Here is a 19,014-nt window from a genome sequence, read left to right on the forward strand (position 1 = left end):
TATACCATCATATGCTGAAATTGGGTTGGTTTTGTTTTGTGGAGTAGGAATGCAAATTATCCTTCAAAAAAAAGTTCAGATTGTATAATGTCTGCTCAAGTTCTTTCCCCCAAAGGCTAATTATTGTTTTTTTTCCAAAGTACCAAAAAAGCAAAACAGCGAAGATGACTAACAAAAACAAAAATAATCCAAAATTTACAAAAAGATCAAATTTGTATTTAAAAATACAAATACATAAAAGAATTAAAAAATGAAAAAGACGACACTTGTTTATAAAAAAATTAAAACACTTTATTAATTAAAGGATAGCAGGGAGAAAGGGACTCGACGTTGCTCTGATACTTTTTGCCTCACTTTGTTACAAGGATCATTTAACGCTATAGCTTTAAAAAGAGACACACATATTTTCTTTATAATTGGATAGAATTAAAAATCAACACACGGTGAGAAGACTCCTGACGCAGGCCTGCACGGCCGAAACACAGCTGTGTCGAGTCCCTTTCTCCCTGCTATCCTTTAATTAATAAAGTGTTTTAATTTTTTTTATAAACAAGTGTCGTCTTTTTCATTTTTTAATTCTTTTATGTATTTGTATTTTTAAATACAAATTTGATCTTCTTTAAATTTTGGATTATTTTTGTTTTTGTTAGTCATCTTCGCTGTTTTGCTTTTTTGGTGTTTTTTGCGAAGACTGGTTTCTTCTGTTTTTTGTACTTTCTCCAAAGTACAAAATGAAGCAGTGCAAACTGGCAAGAGGTAATTACGAGCAGAAATAAAATATTGTCTATTCTGTGATTAAAATGTTGTTTTCTTTTAAATAAGTTCTTCCATTACGGAGCTACCCACTATTCCAGAACCTGTGGGATAGTTGTGTCCATGAATCAGCAGGTGGAGATAGAAAATACTGAGGAGCTGGACTGAATGCCAAGAGAGATGTCTCCAGCAGGTGGATGGACACACTTGTCAGCCTCTGATTCTGAGTGATTTGCTCTGGATCCAGTTGGTCAACTGGTCCCCAGTTGAGGTTTGCAGATGGATTGAGTCTGCAGAGTCATATCTTGAGGTCTTCAGATCCCTGTCTATGGTGCCCTGTGAATTTACTTCTCTCCCTTCATCTTTCCCCTGTTTCCTGTGGAGCTCCCCTTTTTCAGCACAACAACCTTAGGGGGAAAAATAAAGGATCACATTGCACCGGGGTTGGATAATTCTCGTAGCCCCGGATTGGCTGTGGAGGCCATGATATGTGGGCCTGATTCGACTTCTGGACAAGGATCCTCTTTCTTCTGCAGGTACAAAGGCTACTGAAGCAAGGTCCGGTGCTGATGGAGGATCTGTACCACTTTAGTCTTACGACTTGACCATTGAAAGGGCTCTGAGATGAAGAGGTTATTTTGATTCGATCATTGCTATCTTGCTTCAGGCTTGAAAATACTTTACATCTGTGATGTATGTGAGGGGGTGGAGGACGTTCGAGGGCTGGTGTTCTGGGTGCAGGCTTTCTCCCTTCTCTGCTCAGATTGAGCACATCCTATCATTTCTCTAGGCAGGCCTTCAGAAAAGATTGGTGTTAGGTTCTGTAAAAGTTCAGATTGTGGCTTTGGCCTATTTCAGGGGCTGACTACAGAACACATCTCTTGCGGATCACTCGGATATCATTCCATTCTTGCAGGCAGTGGGCCAATTTAGGCCTCCATTTCATGAACCATGTCCACAGTGGAACCTTAACTTAGTCCTTCGGGCTCTTCAGAAGCTGCCTTTACAGCCACTCCGGAAGGTCTCCTTGAAAGATCTTATGCTAAAGATGGCATTCTTGGAGGCTGTTGTGTCTACATATAGGGTGTTGAAGCTTCAGGCTGTCTCTTGTCAAGATCCCTTTCTTCACTTTTCAGAGGCTGGGGTCTCTGTGCATGTTTCTTTCGTTTCTTCCAAAAGTAGTAGTAGCATTTTATCTCAACCTATATGTGGAGTTTCCATCCTTTTGCAGAGAGGATGAAGAGGCTCAGTATTCCTTGAAGCTTCTCGATGTGCATAGAGTCCTCATTCCATATTTGGAAGTCAGGAATGAGTTTTGCAAATTGGACAGACTGTTCGTGCTTTTTAGTAAACAGAGGCTTGGCCTCATGGCTTCCAGGCCCACACTTGCTAGATGACTGAAGGAGACTATTGCGTTGGCTTATTTGTTTATAGGGAAGCAGGCTTGTTCTACAAGGCATACAGCGACATCCTGGGCAGAGACGATCTTACTGTCTCCGGATATTTGCAAGTTGGCGACATGGTCAGCACTACATGGTGGCTGTTGCAGTGCGCTCGGAAGCCAGTTTTGGAGCTTCGGTCCTCAGGTCTGTGGTGACAGGATCCCACTCGCTTGAGGGATTGCTTTTGAACAACCCACGTGTTCTGGAATAGTGGGAAGGACTAATGGAAAGAAAATTATTAGATAAGACCTCATTTTTCCTTGACTTATACTATTAGGGAAGGGACAAACTGACCTCAGACTTCTGAACTTAAAAATGTTGCTGCTACCAAGGTTAGTCATCTAGCGACAGACTTTGCCTAACAGGCAGCCTTTTTTTTTTTTTTTTTTTTTTTAATTATTATTCTGCTCGCCAGAGGGAGAAGGTGGCTTATGGGATTGATGTGAGTGGTGGATGATTTCGTACAAACCTTTCTGTTTGGTGTCTCCTCCACTCCACATTTTTCCAAGACCTATTGAACCCATTCATATGCCCAGTCTGCAGAGGTAGACATACATGTGCCCCAGAAAATAGGCTTCTGCTAGTTATAGGTGGAATGTGTGTTTGATCATAAGAACATCACATTTGCGTGCACACAATTTTCCTTCCAAAGTTCAATAAAGCACCAAAATGTTGGTTAAAAGATCTATTAGTTATTTGTATAGTGCTTCCAAATAGTACACAGCACTCTACTGTTACTCATAAGAGATACAGTCCCTGCTCCAGGAAGTAGTCAACGCCATAAGAGTATATGGGGTACAGTATAATCAGATAACTCCTTCCTGAAACTGAACATGGCCAAGACCGAGCTTCTTGTCTTTCCACCCAAACCCACTTCTCCTCTCCCTCCACTCTCTATCTCAGTTGATAACACCCTCATCCTCCCCGTCTCATCTGCCCGCAACCTCGGAGTCCTCTTCGACTCCTCCCTCTCCTTCTCTGCGCATATCCAGCAGATAGCCAAGACCTGTCGCTTCTTTCTGTATAACATCAGCAAAATTCGCCCTTTCCTCTCGGAGCACACCACCCGAACACTCGTCCACTCTCTCATTACCTCCCGCCTTGACTACTGCAGCCTACTCCTCACTGGCCTCCCACTTAGCCATCTATCCCCCTTCAATCCGTTCAGAACTCTGCTGCACGTCTTTTATCTTCCGTCAGGACTGATATGCCCATATCACCCCTTCTCAAGTCACTTCACTGGCTTCTGATCAGGTACTGCATCCAATTCAAGCTTCTCCTACTTACCTACAAATGCACTCGATCTGCAGACCCTCATTACCTCTCTACCCTCACCTCCCAAAACCTCCGCTCACAAGTCAAATCCCTCCTCTCAGTACCCTTCTGCACCACCGCCAACTCCAGGCTCCACCCTTTCTGCCTTGCCTCACCCTATGCTTGGAATAAACTCCCTGAGCCCATACGTTAAGCCCCATCCCTGCCCATCTTCAAATCCTTACTCAAAGCCCACCTCTTCGATGTCGCCTTCGGCACATAACCACTATACCTCCATTGAAGAAATCTACTACTACTACTTAACACCCCAACTTGACATTTCGTCCTTTAGATTGTAAGCTCCTTTGAGCAGGGACTGTCCTTCTTTGTTCAACTGTACAGCACTGCGTAACCCTAGTAGCGCTCTAGAAATGTTAAGTAGTAGTATAAGTAAGGACTGTGAAGATGGGGAGGCTAATATCTAAATTTTGATAACCATCCCTATCTTTTTTTTTTTTTTTTTTTTTTTTTTTTTTTTTAATTCTTATGTTGGTCCAGTAACATAGCCCGCTTAGATAATGAATGATCTGTACTGCAACTGCTTTAGACTGAACTGGAGGCAAAATAGTGTTTCTTTTCAGCTTCTGAGTAGGTTTGTCTATTCTGTCTTCATGCCCTTCTTTCATAGTACTGCTGTATTTTTACCCTCTTGCACTGAGATTTTGCTGAATTCCATTGCAAGAAGGGATGGAACAAATACACAGGATCCCATAATGCGGAGAAGCCAAGGTAGGCCTGGGGAACAAAAATAGGCTGCAATATTCTGATGCAAAGGGAAAATGAGCAAACTAGAGGGGTCCTGGCAGTTTTCATCTGCCATAATGTTCCAGCTCCCTTTGTATTTGAAGAAGAGTAGAGCACAGTTAGTAGATAATTAAGAATATATAGTGTGGTTATTTTCTGCCAGAACTTAAATAGCAATAGTGAATATTGACAAAGCCCTATATAGTTGTTACACCCATCGTGGTAATTTTCATCATTGTATTACTGTATATGCACAACTCAAAATTGCAGTTTTGATCAATCATCATCATTATCTTGGTAGTGAAGTATTGACCACTTTTTGGATATCCTCCCAACACTATTACATTACACTATTTGAGTTGTTATGCCACTTTTCACTGTGAGCAACAAAACACAAAGTGGACACACAGAAACAACCAACAATTCAAAGCAAACATAAGTCACAGCTAAAACAGCAACCACACTCGAGTGAAGGAAAACTAAGAAATTGAAGTTAAATTTTGATACAAGAATCGTGTCCTTTTTATGTTGTGTTGCAGAACGTTCTGTGAGGTTTGGACATTGCTGTCCAGAAGAAACATTTGTTAGCTAAAATTTAAGTTTCAGCATGATTTTCATTTTTTTTCATTATTGTTTCATGATCTTTGAAGATCAGTTTGTATAGACGTTCCATAAAGCGCTTACAGTGCAGGACATTTTGTAGTTAAATTTTCATATCCTGTATTTGAAATGAAATTATTTTAATTTTTCTTGATTTAGGTTTGACAATCCAGCTGCAGTAAGCCCTACTCCTGCAAGGCAGCTAACCTTTAACTACCTCCTTCCCATCAATGCATGGCTTCTCTTGAATCCTTCGGAACTGTGCTGTGATTGGACAATGGGAACAATTCCACTGGTGGAATCTTTGCTGGATATCAGAAATCTTGCTACCATTGTATTCTTCTGCTTTTTGGGATCTTTAATTGTTTTCAGCGTCAGATATCCTGGGGATTCCTCAAAAGCTGTATTAATGGTAAGAATGATGAGCGCTTTTTTTTTCTCCATAGCAAATTAAATTATAACTTCTCTTCCTCAGGAAGTTTCCTTTATAGACCACCCACTAATTTGGACACCACACTGGTTCTTTTGTTTAGACTGGGGAAGCACTGAAATCCAACATTTCATGTGGTGACATGTCAGATATTCACGTAGATGGTGGTGCTCATCAGCCAAGACTGTAGGCAAAGTACAGATTGACTTGGTAGAAACTCCAAAATCACTTTAGGAGGGGGAAAAAATTACTAAATTTGGTCCTAGTAGCCACCTTTAAATCTTGTATAGCTTCAAAAAGATTTTGATATTGTTAAAGCATGTGGTCTGAATTAAAGGTTAAAAGGAAAGCTATTAGAAAAAATACCTCTAGCATGTATAGCTATTGCTTGAAAAGGGAGGAGGGGGGTCCACCAAATAGTTTAAGACCCAGAATGAATGTGTATGTTGATTTGTGATCATTAAGCTCTCAAATGTTGGAGCCTTATGTGGCTGTAACAATTTCATGGGCAAAAGGATAGGCAAGGATAATGCTGAACTTGAGGGCCACTAAGATAATAAGGAAAAGCTCAGTGAATGCTTTGATTTCCCCCCCCCCCCATGGCTTTTTCTGCAGGAGTCACAACTTCACTGCTGTCTTCTCTAATCAATCTTTGAGCACAATAACCCATATGCTGCCTGCATATTTCTCAGTGAAAGTTCATTCTTCGACACTACCTATAGAAGAGTTACTAATGTAATTGCCCCCCCCTCCCCCCCCCCCCCCCCCCCGAGTTCCCTGCCTTTGTCTGTGTCTTTGCCAAGACTGCAGCCATTATGCAGGAGAGAGATCTGGGTCCGCCAAAGTTTCTCAGTATTGACAGCCTTCAAGTAAGGTTGGCAACTTTTGCAGCAGCAAGTCCAGTTACATCAGGGTTTGGGTGAGAAAGGTGACCTTGAACATTTTCTAGTGGGAGAGTCTGGGGGTGAACAAGAGCAGCCATCATTGGACGGTTTTATTGAGAGTGGTGGCATTCGTATTTGAGTATGAATAACACAAAAATTGTTGGCATGAACATTAGTGGACTGTTGTGGCAAGATGAGAGAACTGCTGGCAGTTCGGTAGAGATTTCAGTCTCTTATTTAAAGATGATCTGACCATAAAGGAAAGGCTAGAATGTTTAGAAAATTCAATGAAAAATAAGAATCTACCATAAATTATATTAGTTTTCCAAATGTTAATGGTACAACATCAGGTCAACTAATCAAACAATATTTATTAAACCTTTCCTGAAATCCAAATGTGTATCCACACTTAAGATGTCTTAGTAGTAGTAAAGATTCTTATCTGAAAGATATTGTTGATGTAACTTGGATAGTTGAAGGTACTGAAGATCATTTAATTGGTAATGCTTCACTGTTTCTTTTATTCATGTAACAGTTGTAGTTGGATATCAAAGCTGTTTTTGTAATTAAGGTGTTTTTTGAGGTATATAATTTGTATTTTAGCCCCCTCCGTGTTTGTGTCTGGGGGTGTGTGGGAGCTTGGGGGTGTCGCTGTCACCGGGGCCATGGGGAGTGGGGAGGTCCACTGGACCCCCAGCTGACACAGCCCGGGCGGAGAGCTACATCCTGCTGCCTGGATGCTGTCCTGCTGCTTTTCCTGTCCTAATACCAGCTTCAAGCTGGCGTAGGCTTTTGAGCAGTAGAGTGCCGTTCAGCGTACTCTACCGTTAATCATGGGGGCGCCAGAATGAAAGAGCACACAGCATACATTAGCATGCTACTTGCATTGATCTGCTGCTTGCTCTTTAGTTCCAGCGCTATGGGCTCTATCATAAGGCGCAGGTAAATGCGGGCTGTAGTCCAGCGCTAATGGCCTCTATCATGTGTAATCTGAAAACTACATACTATAGTATTTGACTGTACTTTCATTTCGTATCCATTTGCCAGTAATCATATTTATATTGTATTAAATAGGTAGAAAAATATTTCCAGTTTGGGTTTTAGGATAGCGGTTGAGGAGCGTGCTTTATTTTTGTGATCAGTAATGGTTTCATTTCTCTGTTTCTTTTGAGGCACTCTGTCTTATAGTATTGCCATTTATTCCTGCATCAAACCTTTTCTTCCCCGTTGGATTTGTAGTGGCAGAACGGGTGTTGTATGTCCCCAGCATGGGATTCTGCATTCTCGTTGCACATGGTTGGAGGAAGCTATCGAGCAAAAGGTGAGTAAGGGTATCAAGTCTAACTGTGAAATAAAATCTTCCAGGGCCTTTAAGGATACTCAATAACACAATAGTTTCAGTTATGCACTGGGACATGCCTCCAGACCTTGGTACTGTTGTTGGACAGGGTGTACTGCTGTTCCTTGAACTGTTCATAGATGTCCATGTTTAATCAGCAAAAATGGGTTTTGCTGTTACGTTATCTGTTTCCTGATTTTTGTTTTTGTTGGTTGCAGCCCCACTTTAAACAACGCACTGAAATTTCATTTCAGCTGACATGGCAAACCAGAGTTGTGATTTAAGTTGTTCACTCAAGCCCGTTATCCAATCAATTTATAGGATCAGACACAGTAAGGATTTTCCTAGATACTAAATGTCATAAATCCCTTTGTGCCTCTGAACCTCGTAGTTTTAAAGTTTTTTTTATTTTCCTTTTATTGCTCCTTTATTTTAAATTGAGTCCATAGATGTCCCAAAGAGGGATTCGTGTCTGTGAGAAACAACTCAAATAATTTTTCAGTGCAGATAAGTTCAGTCCATTGAGTTTGGTATCAGAAACTTGAGTCGTGGAGCTGCAGTGGATACTGGAGATGCGTATTGTCAAGAGCAAGCATATATGAGAGAAATTTGCAAACATATAAAAAACTTTCTTGGAGGTTTTGCCAATGATTGGTCTTAGTCAACGGGCTGCTGTGGTATTTCTGTCATAGTGACTGGATTTTGTTTCCACAGCAAAAGCTTGAGCGCTGAGGCTTTTTTTCCTCCTTTTAGTATTCACATCGGTGCATTAAAGAAGCAAAAATCATTAAAAAGAAGAAAAAATTATAGTTGAAAATATTCAGAAGGTGATTTTGGTGATTGCTTTTGCAACTTTTTTTTATAGGTGACTCTAGTTCCACTAGTTTGGGTTTTTAAGTTTTACAAAGACCACCATACTGCTGATGTGGAAGAGCAGTGCAGTATCTGCTATGGTTTTTCTGCACATTTTGATGTCTCCTTGTACTACTTGAAGAAAAGAAGCTGTCTGCTTGCTTGCCATAAAGTACGATACGGTACAAGACAAGGCAGTGCCTTGTGTGATTGATGAGTCCCTATTCAGGGCAAGGCTAGTCAGCTTAATGAAGATAAGATAATGTTAATTGCTTGGTGGTACAGTAGCTTAGCTTATATTTTAGCCTGGAACTGCTGATTTGATTGAGCACAATGAAGAACAGAACCAAGCTTTAATTTCCTTTCTGGGGAGGCAGGATGAGATAAGTTGCTGCTCTTCACCCCTGCTTACGAGAGCCAAGGACTTGACTGGGACTTTATTCAGCTAATGAATAAATCCAGATGGGACTAAACAAAAGTAAATTGCTTATTAGCTTTACAGAAAATGAATTTGCAGTCTCCATGGAAAAATAAGTATTCTGGTACTGTTGATCAGTATGTGAGATGAGATCACCTTCAGTCTTTAAATGTAAAGTATTTTTCTCTGCTTAATATCTGGTAGCCAGTGTTTTAGCAAATAGGTATTAATGATAAAGGAGCAAAAGTTACATTTTATCCTTCAATTTTCTGCTCCATTCCCCTAATTTGCTCCTTAATTTGTAGTGCACAGCAGAGTTGTTGCCAACCCTCCAATTTTGGGGATGGAGGGAAGAGAAGGACTGAGGGGACAGTGCATTTCCTCCTCCACCCCAGTGCACTAAAAATACTTTTTGCTGGCGGGAATGTGGAAGCCCATCAGCCAAAGAAATTCCCTGCCAAGCCACTGCTGGAGCAACCTGGAAGTCGATTGGAATTGAGGATGCTCAAGGAGTCCTGACGGCAGCTGGAGGCACCCCGCCGACTTCTGGGTTACTGCAGCAGCATGAGGGAGGAGGGGGAGCGGCTCGGCAGGGAATTTCTTTGGCTGATGGGCTTCCGCATCCCTGCCTGCCATTTAATGGGTGAGGTGCAGGTTTGGAAGGGGCCTGAGGTCAAAGTGTGTGTGTGTGTTGGGGGGGGGGGCAGGTCTCCACCCTCCTCATGACTATGAGGGGCATAATCGAAAGGTGCCGGCGAAATAGCTGGTCGGCCATCTCCGGCACCGCAAGCAGGCGGAGCGAACCGTATTTTCGAAAAAGATGGCCGGCCGGGGTTGGTTTTCGGCCATAATGGAAAAAAATGCCTGCGATCTCAAACCCGGCGAAATCCAAGCCCTTTGGTCATGGGAGGAGCTAGCATTTGTAGTGCACTGGTCCCCCTGACATGCCAGGATACCAACTGGGCACCCTAGGGGGCACTTCTAAAAATTAAAAAATAAAAATAGCTCCCAAGTGCATAGCTCCCTTCCCTTGGCTGTTTAGCCCTCCAAAACCCACTCCCCACAACTCTACACCATTACCATAGATCTAAGGGGTGACGGGGGGCCACCTACATGTGGGTACAGTGGGTTTTGGAGGGCTCCCATTTACCACCACAAGTGGAACAGGTAGGAGGGGATGGGCCTGGGTCCACCTGTCTGAAGTGCACTTGCACCCACTACAAACTGCTCCTGGGACTTGCATACTGCTGTCAGGGAACTGGGTATGACATTTCAGGCTGGCATAGAGGCTGGCAAAAAAGATTTTTTTTTTTTGGGTGGGAGGGGGTTGATGACCACTGGGGGAGAAAGGGGAGGTCATCCCCGATTCCATCCGGTGGTCAGTTGGGGCCCCTTTTTGAAGCTTGGTCGTGAAAAAATAGGGACCAAGTAAAGCCGGCGAAATGCTCGTCAAGCCTGGCTTTTTTTCCATTATCGGGCGAAGCCGGCCATCTCGTGAGCACGCCCCCTTGATGTTTCGCCGGCTCTGCGACGGAAAGCAGTTGAACCTGGCCAAAATCGGCTTTCGATTATACCGATTTGGCCGGGTTCAGGAGATCGCCAGCCGTCTCCCAATTTGTGTCGGAAGATGGCCGGTGATCACTTTCGAAAATAAGCATGTATGCTACTGGTATATAGAGACTTGCCTTAATTCTAGCCTTTCTAATCCATTCATATTTATTCATTTGAGATATTGCATCTTTCAAAATAAAGGAACATACTAAGATTTTTTAAAAATTAATTACCATGCTTTCTATTTTAATGTTGCTGACAAACTCTTTCTGAGACTTGATTTGTTTGATCTGGTTATAATCCACAGACGAATGACACATTATTTTAAAGGTAACTCGTGATTATCAAAGATTAAAGAATTTCTTTTAAAACTTATGTACCAGAAAACTTGACAAAAGTGAAATAAACTGGGTAATCATATTGTCTTTGTCGTATAGAACCTCAAGTAATAAAGACTGCATTAAAAATCAGTTTTAGATGTTTAATGCTGCAGTTTTTTTCTTTTACTTCTGTGAAATTTCTAATTCTGATTACTAACCTAATTATTTTATTTTAGTTAGTTATTAGGATTTATTTACAACCTTTTTGAAGGAATTCACTCAAGGTGGTGTACAGCAAGAACAATTCAAACATAAGCTATAGAAAATTACAGCAGTAAAATTATACAAACAACAATACAAAATATGGCATAGTATGCTACATGACAATGTCAACAGAAATGTATACAAAAAACAGCAAAGTAAAAGTTAGGGCCCTGTTTACTAAGCCGTTCTAGAGGCGTGTTAGCGTTTTTAGCGCACTCTAACCGTGTAGATGCCCATAATATTTCTATGGGCGTCCACACAGCACACGCTAAAAATGTTAGCGCACCTTAGTAAACAGAGCCCTTAGTTTCTTAAGCTTTAACTTTGGAAGTGTCCTGACCAGGGTAACCTAGGGCTGGGACCCTCAGAGATCCTCCAAACCACTGCCATATTTGAGATGGCAGTGGGAAAAAGTGGACCCAGGGAAGCAGCTTCCTTGACCAAGTATATACTCCTGGAGTAGTTGGAGGGGGGTAATTGGAAGCTACTTAGTCCAAGGGTCTTATGATGTCGGGGCCTAAAATATTGGGGCCGTGAGTCCCCAGTTTGGGAATCCATGCAGCTGAGGTTCTAAATTCACAATGATTTTCACAGAAGTCAATAAGAGTCGTGTTTACTAAGCCGCGCTGTAGGAGCGTAAAATTTTTAGTGCGTGCTAAAAATTAGTGCATTCTAATGCTAGAGACACCCGTAGGAATATAATGGGTGTCTCTATCGTTAGCGCACGCTAAAAAGTTAACACGCCTACTGCGCAGCTTAGTAAACAGGGCCCAAAGATTTTAAAACTTCACCTCCAAAGTTGAAGGAAAGTTTCAGCATTAATAGGGAAATTTAAAAAAATAAAAAGAGAGAGAAACTGCACTAATCTTTAGCTCAGTCTACTGCATTGGAAGTAATTCCATAAGCAGCTCATTAACATGCCTTTCCATGCTTAATTGCATTAGGATTATCACAGCAGTTTACTGCCAGGATAGCGCTGTGTTCTTTGTGTACTGTCATCTGAAATCTTATGCAAAGAAATTAGCACTAAACTGGAAGTAAACCATTGCTTCAAGATCAGCAAAGTTTTATTAAATTGGTCCCATAAAATTTAAAGGGAAAATAGACAGAAGAGCCAACACTCTTACTAGGACTGATTAGTTGTCATAAGGAACAAGTTAATCCAATTATGGCTTTACCTTGTTGCAGGCATGAACTTTTAGTGCTGACAAAAAGCAGGAATGGATTAGCCATTTCCCATATGACATGGAAAATTGAGTGAAACATCCACCACTCAAGATAAAAACGTCAAAAACAAACAAGCTTGAGATAAGTGGAGTGCAGGAGAGCCTAATGGTTAAAGCAGTAAAAATCAGGAAAGCTGATTCAAATCCCATTGCAGTTCCTTGTGACCTTGAGCAAGTCACTAAGAGGCAGATGCAGCAACCAAACGTAAAAAAATCAAAATCGTTAAAGTCCCTAACGATTTTTAAAAAACGAAGAATGCACCAAAAAAAAAAGTCACACATGCTCAGATCGGTATTCAAACGTACAATGTATCAAAGAATCACAATACACATCGGTAATCGGCCCCTAAATCATGCGCAGAGCAGCCAAACGTTTTGCTGGCTGCTCTGCGCATGCTGCAAACGTAAAAACAAACAAAAAAAAAAAAAAAACAAATACACGTGGCTACCCGGTCAGCAAAATCCAAAAACAAAGGATCGGGAGGGGGCAAGGGCGCTCATCAGGAGCGTCCTGTATGGACGGCCTTGCCCCCCCCCCCCCCCCCCCCCCGCTGCTGCCCACTTTCCGCCGCTCCCCCCCCCCCCCCCCCGAAAAAGCAAAATGCTAGCTGCCCCGGTCCCCCTCCCTTCCTGTTCCTGTGTTCTGCAGAGCTAACTCCGCCTCCCGTCATTCTTCTGCCCCCGCTGCCCCCCCTGAGGTCGACTACGCCGCTCCCCCCCCTCCACCGAGACCCCCCTCCCTATTAACGACCCGAGCAGCGCCTCTCACCTCTTTCAGAAGCGCTGCACGGGCAGGAAGATCTATTGTGTTGGTTGTAGAGTCTCCATGACGTCTCTTCTTCCCTGGCCCAGGCCCCGCCTCCTTCTGACGTATAGCACGGGGCAGAAGAATGACGGGAGGCGGAGTTAGCTCTGCAGAACACAGGAACAGGAAGGGAGGGGAACCGGGGCAGCTAGCATTTTGCTTTTTCGGGGGGGGGGGGGGAGCGGCGGAAAGTGGGGAGCAGCGGGGGGGGGGGGGGGGCAAGGCCCGTCCATACAGGACGCTCCTGATGAGCGCCCTTGCCCCCTCCCGATCCTTTTTCTATTTTTTTTATTTGATGTGTTTGCTGACGTCCTTTGGACCAATCACAGCACTTTTAGCTCTGCTAATGCGCTGGGATTGGCTCAAAGTTTGTTTATTTTTTCACTTAATGATTTTTCCTGGCACAGAGCTGTCCTAACGAGAGGTCCAGACCTCTCGTTAGATTTCCTGCCTTTTTCCTGCGTAAAGGCAATCGGAAAAGGTTAGTGCATGTCGTTTCAATGGGGTTTCACACTAATTGCTCATCTCCATTCCGTTTTCGTTAGCTGCTGGCTTCCTCGGTAAAAGCCCTTTGATGCATGCAACGGATCAAATTTTCCTCGTTGGAGGGTCATTAAAGGCTCATTTAGCTTTAGTGCATCTGCCTCTAAATCCCCTGCCCCCCCCCCCCCCCCCCCCCCCCCCCCAGTTGCCTCAGGTACAGAACAGCCTAATGGTTATGGCAGTGAGCTAAGAACCAGGGAAGCTGGTTCAAATCCCACCGAAGCTCCTTGATTACGAAGTTGCAAAACAAACAGCGTTGTAAAGATTGAACACACAGATCTCTTCTCCCCTCCCCTGTGAGGCCACACGCTTTATAAACATAAAATCCAGTCGTTGTCGCCTCCACACCACCCCTGATCAAGTTGTGAAATAATTGATGAGCAGAAAATCATAAGTTCTGTATTGGTTCACTCAGATATGTGGAAATAAAGGTCAACAGCCAAAGTGTAACATAATAAAGGATGGCAGATAAAGACTTGAATGGTCCATCCAGTCTTCCCAACAGTCACGCTCATTTTCAGTTCACGATTAAACCAACAGTGAATATGATATAAAATACTTGATCATGGTCTTTGACCGGCACTGTCCTCACGTTCCAGCTACTGAAGTTGCTGTAGAAGCCCTTTCCAGCCCATCCTATACAAGATACAGACCATGCAATTCTGCCCGGCACAGAGCTTAGTTCTTCACAGCTGAAATTGTCATTTAAGCGCCACTCGACACATGCAGCCATTTACCATCCATTTTATAATTAGAGATTCCTCAGCGACCCTCCAGACCGGTCAAGACGCTTGGGTTATGCACGCCTACCAGCAGAGGGAGACTGAGAACACAAAAACTGAACCAAGTATAAGCCAGCAGCCAACCCCCAAGCAGCCAGTAAATCTCAGTCTCCAGCAGAGGGTAGAACGTGCAGCCTGAGCAGTCAGTCTGGTCTGGTAGGATTAGAGATTCTGATTTTTATACCCTGTACTTAGAATTTGTGCTTCGGGGAAGCGGGTCCGGTGGGGCTCCCTGTTCCCCTAGGGGTTTGCACCCGTGTCCGGGTTTTGCCCCTGCTGTACCTTGTGTAAAGGCAGCCTGGTGCCTCGGCTCCTGTGCTACAGGAACCTTGAGAGCCTTAGCCCTTGTCAGTAGATAGCAACTGGGCTGTTTGCTGTGTGTGTGGGAAAAAAAAAAAAAAAAAGAGAAAAAGGAAAGTAAGCAGCAGACAGTGCTGTCCTGCATCAGAACATTTTGTTGTTTCTCTTTTTGGGGGCTGGCAAGGGTTTTAGTGTGGTTTTGAGGAAGGGAGTAGAGCTGGGGCGATTTTGGCGGTTTGTGTGTGTACCGCTTTAAATTTAGCGATGTCGGCGGGAAAAGCGGCTCGTTGCCGTTCCTGCACGCGTCGGGGGATTGAAACGCCCGGAGCTCCGTGCAAGTTTTGCGGTGAGCCTAAGCACTCTCTCTCTTCTCCTCCGGTTTTGTCTGCTGAGGTTTCGGGCAGCAGTAAGGGCCTCCCGGGGTCTGATTCAGGTTCTGGTGCGGTGACGGCGGTCCCGATTTTGGCGGGAACCGCCGCCATCTTGGATTCGGCTCCGATGGCGATCCCGGCCAAGCAGGTGGTGGAGGGCCCGGGTCAGAATGTTGGGTGCTCTCCAGGGCCTTCGGGGGCTATGGGTTTCCCACCGGAGTTTGTCTGGTCGATGTTTCAAGCCTGGCAGGCAGGTGCTTCTCAGCCGGAGGAACAGAAGGGGGCAGCTCCTTTGGGGGGCAAGCGCCCACGGCTAGACTATGTGGAGGACCCTGATTTTTTGTCTTTCCCTCCCTCGGAGGATGAGGGTAGTGGATTGGGTGATGAGTTCCCTTTAGACGTTGATCCTGAAGAGGAGGGGTTCTTCCCAGGGGAGGATTCCTCGGTGGTAAGGATTTTTCCTAGGGATGAGCTTCCGGAGCTCATTGATCAAGTGATGTCTACGCTTAGGTTTGAGGCTCCTGAGCCGGTAGTAGCGGAGGTTAAGCAGATAGACCCTTTGGTTAAGGGTATTCGTAAGGCTTCTCGTTCTTTCCCTATGAATCAGGATCTGAGGGATATGATCTTACAGGAGTGGTCCTCTCCAGATTCAGCCTGTCGGGTGGTTAAAGCAATGGCGAGGCTTTATCCTATTCCCCAAGAGGATAGGGATTCTTTTAAATCGCCTACAGTGGATGCGGTGGTGACGGCGGTCACCAAAGCTACTGCCATCCCGGTTGATGGGGGGACTGCTCTCAGAGACCCGCAGGATAGGAAGTTGGAGTCGTTTGTTCGGCGCAGTTTTGATCTCTCGGCCTTGTCTCTGCAAGCCGCTCTATGTGGAGGTCTAGTGGCTCGGGCGTGTTTCCGTTGGGCTGAAAAGCTTCTGGATGGTCCCGCGCTGGACAGGGCTGCCGTGGTGCAGGAGTTAGCCAAGTTGGAGATGGGATCTTCCTTTCTGGCAGATGCTAGTTATGATTTGTTGAGGGCTTCGGCGAAGAATATGGCTTTGGTGGTTGGAGCTCGTCGGGCCCTGTGGCTTCGTGGATGGACTGCGGATGCGGCTTCTAAATCCAAGTTGTGTTCGCTTCCCTTTAAAGGGTCCATGCTTTTTGGAGAAGAGTTGGATAAATTGGTGCGTGGTCTTGGGGAGGCTAAGATTCCGCGGTTGCCGGAATTGCGACCTAGAGGAGGGGGTCGCGGTATGTCAGGGCGTGCTCGTTTGAAGGATGCCCGGCGCTATAGGCCAGGTAGGTTTAGTGCGCCGTTTAGAGGCAGATATTTTCAGCGTACTCAGCCCTTTCGTGGGGGTCGTCGAGGAGGACGTGAGGTCTCGGGGGGAGCTCTGTCCTCCGGTCGTGCTTCGCAATGAAGGTTTGCGGGTCCAGCCTCTGGTGCGAGTAGGTGCTCGGTTGAGTCAGTTTTATCAGAGGTGGGCCCATATCACGACAGACCAGTGGGTCCTCGAAGTGGTGCGAGACGGGTACGCCTTGGAGTTCGAAGAGTTTCTGCCAGATTTCTTTGTGGCCTCCCCATGCCGCTCTCGGCTCAAGGCCAGGGCAATTCGGCAGACTCTCCAGCGGTTGATAGATTTAGGGGCTGTAGTTCCGGTGCCGGTTGCAGAGAGAGGGACCGGTTGTTATTCGATTTATTTTGTGGTTCCCAAAAAGGAGGATTCCTTCCGGCCTATTTTAGATCTAAAACGAGTCAACGGGGCGTTGAAGGTTCCCTCGTTTCGCATGGAAACGTTGCGGTCGGTCATAGTAGCGGTTCAGTCGGGAGAATTTCTCACTTCTCTGGATCTGACGGAAGCTTATCTGCATATTCCCATTCGGAAGGCGCATCACCGGTTTCTTCGCTTTGCGGTTCTAGGACATCACTTTCAGTTTTGTGCTCTGCCGTTCGGTCTGGCTACGGCGCCGCGTACTTTTTCCAAGGTTATGGTGGTAGTGGCGGCGGCTTTGAGGCAGTAAGGAGTATTGGTTCACCCATATCTCGACGATTGGCTGATTCGAGCCAAATCCTATCAGGAGAGTGTGGAAGCAACAGCGAAGGTAGTATCTGTTTTGGAGTCGCTCGGCTGGGTGGTGAACAGTGTCAAGAGTCATCTGGTTCCGTCCCAATCCCTAGAATATCTGGGGGTTCGTTTCGATACGGTGCGGGGCCTGGTGTTTCTGCCGCCCGTTCGGATTGCCAAGATTCAGGGGCTGATCCGTCAGTTTTCTGCCAAACGGTCTCCGTCAGCTCACGGGTATCTTCAGATTTTGGGGCTGATGGCGGCATCGATAGAGGTGGTGCCGTGGGCCAGAGCTCACATGAGGCAGTTGCAGTCAGCGCTGTTGGATCGTTGGTCGCCGCAGTCTCAGAGTTTGGAGGTCAGACTATTCTTGCCGGAGGCGGTGCGATTCAGTCTGCGGTGGTGGCTTCATACTCCGAATCTGGAGAGAGGGATGCCCTTGGATTCTCCGGATTGGATTGTGGTGACCACAGATGCCAGTCTGGCAGGCTGGGGAGCACATTGTCTGGGTCAGGTGGCACAGGGGCTCTGGTCACCGGACGAGGCCCTTTGGTCAATCAATCGGCTCGAGACTCGGGCGGTCCGGTTGGCGTTGCAGGCCCTGCAGCATCTTCTCGCCGGGAAGGCAGTTCGAGTTCTGTCCGACAACGCCACGGCGGTAGCTTACGTAAACCATCAGGGGGGCACAAAGAGTCGCGATGTGGCCGAGGAGACGGCAGAGTTGATGCAGTGGGCGGAGCTTCATCTGCAGAGTCTCTCCGCAGGTCATGTGGCCGGAGTGGACAATCTCCAGGCGGACTTTCTGAGCAGGCACACTCTGGATCCAGGAGAGTGGTCGCTGCATCGTCCGCTGTTTCATCGGCTGGTGCTGGAGTGGGGACTGCCGGTGGTAGATCTTATGGCAACAGCCAGCAATGCTCAAGTGCCCAGGTTCTTCAGTCGGAGGCGGGACCCTCGGTCCGAGGGGATCGATGCTCTGGTGCTTCCGTGGCCACCGCGTCAACTGTTGTACGTGTTCCCTCCTTGGCCTCTAGTGGGGCGCGTAGTTCAAAGAATAGAGCGATACGTCGGCACGGTGATACTCGTGGCTCCGTATTGGCCACGTCGTCCGTGGTTCGGCGATCTAGTGCGGTTGGCGATCAAGGGTCCCCTGAGGTTGGACGGGTCGGTGGTGTTGTTGCAGGGCCCTATCGTAATGCCCGACCCGGTTCCATTCTCGCTTACGGCCTGGCTCTTGAAAGGGACAGGTTGAAGAAGAAAGGGTTTTCAGCTAGAGTAATTGAGACTATGTTGCAGTCTCGTAAACAGTCCACGTCCTTTGCTTATGTGCGAGTGTGGCGGATTTTTGAGAACTGGTGTAGGGATCGTTCTTATTCGCCTTGGAACTCGTCTCTTCCGCAGGTGTTAGAGTTTTTGCAGGATGGGGTGGACAGAGGTCTAGCTCTTTCTTCTTTGAAGGTGCAGATTGCGGCCTTGGCTTGTTTCCGGGGTAGGATCCGGGGGGTTTCCTTGGCATCTGCTCCCGATGTGGTTCGGTTTTTGCGAGCGGTGAAGTTGATCCGTCCTCCTCTTCGTCCGGTAGTTCCGCCGTGGGATTTGAACTTGGTCTTGGAGGTTTTGGTGGGACCGCCCTTTGAGCCTTTGGTTACAAGTACTTGGAAGGATTTGTCTTTGAAGACAGTGTTCTTGGTGGCTATTACGTCGGCTCGGCGAGTTTCGGAGTTGCAGGCTTTGTCTTGTCGGGCGCCCTTTCTGACCTTTTCTAAGGAGAAGGTGTCGTTGAGGCCGGTCCCATCTTTTTTGCCTAAGGTGGTCTCTTCCTTTCATGTGAATCAGGACATTTCTTTACCGGTTCTGGGAGATAGGCTCGGAGATTCTTCTCAGCGCCGTTTGGCTAAGCTGGATGTTCGTCGAGTTTTGCGGTCTTATTTAGTCAGGACGCGAGAGTTTCGGTCTTCGGATAGATTGTTTGTGTTGTTTGGAGGACCTAAGAAGGGAGCTGCGGCTTCTAAGGTAACAA

At 45.8% G+C, this 19,014-nt stretch overlaps 1 protein-coding gene across 2 annotated transcripts in view; it reads left to right on the forward strand.

The window, feature by feature from the left end:
• Positions 1-19,014, forward strand: part of TMTC3 (transmembrane O-mannosyltransferase targeting cadherins 3) — an 81,792-nt gene that overhangs the window by 18,590 nt on the left and 44,188 nt on the right. For both annotated transcript variants that reach the window (XM_030213748.1, XM_030213749.1), the window contains exons 7-8: positions 5,013-5,265; positions 7,340-7,488. In XM_030213748.1, the coding sequence (XP_030069608.1) occupies positions 5,013-5,265; positions 7,340-7,488 (402 nt within the window). The remainder of the gene's footprint in view (positions 1-5,012; positions 5,266-7,339; positions 7,489-19,014) is intronic.

This window comes from Microcaecilia unicolor, chromosome 9 (genome assembly GCF_901765095.1).
Source record: "Microcaecilia unicolor chromosome 9, aMicUni1.1, whole genome shotgun sequence".
NCBI classification, from domain to species: Eukaryota; Metazoa; Chordata; class Amphibia; order Gymnophiona; family Siphonopidae; genus Microcaecilia; species Microcaecilia unicolor.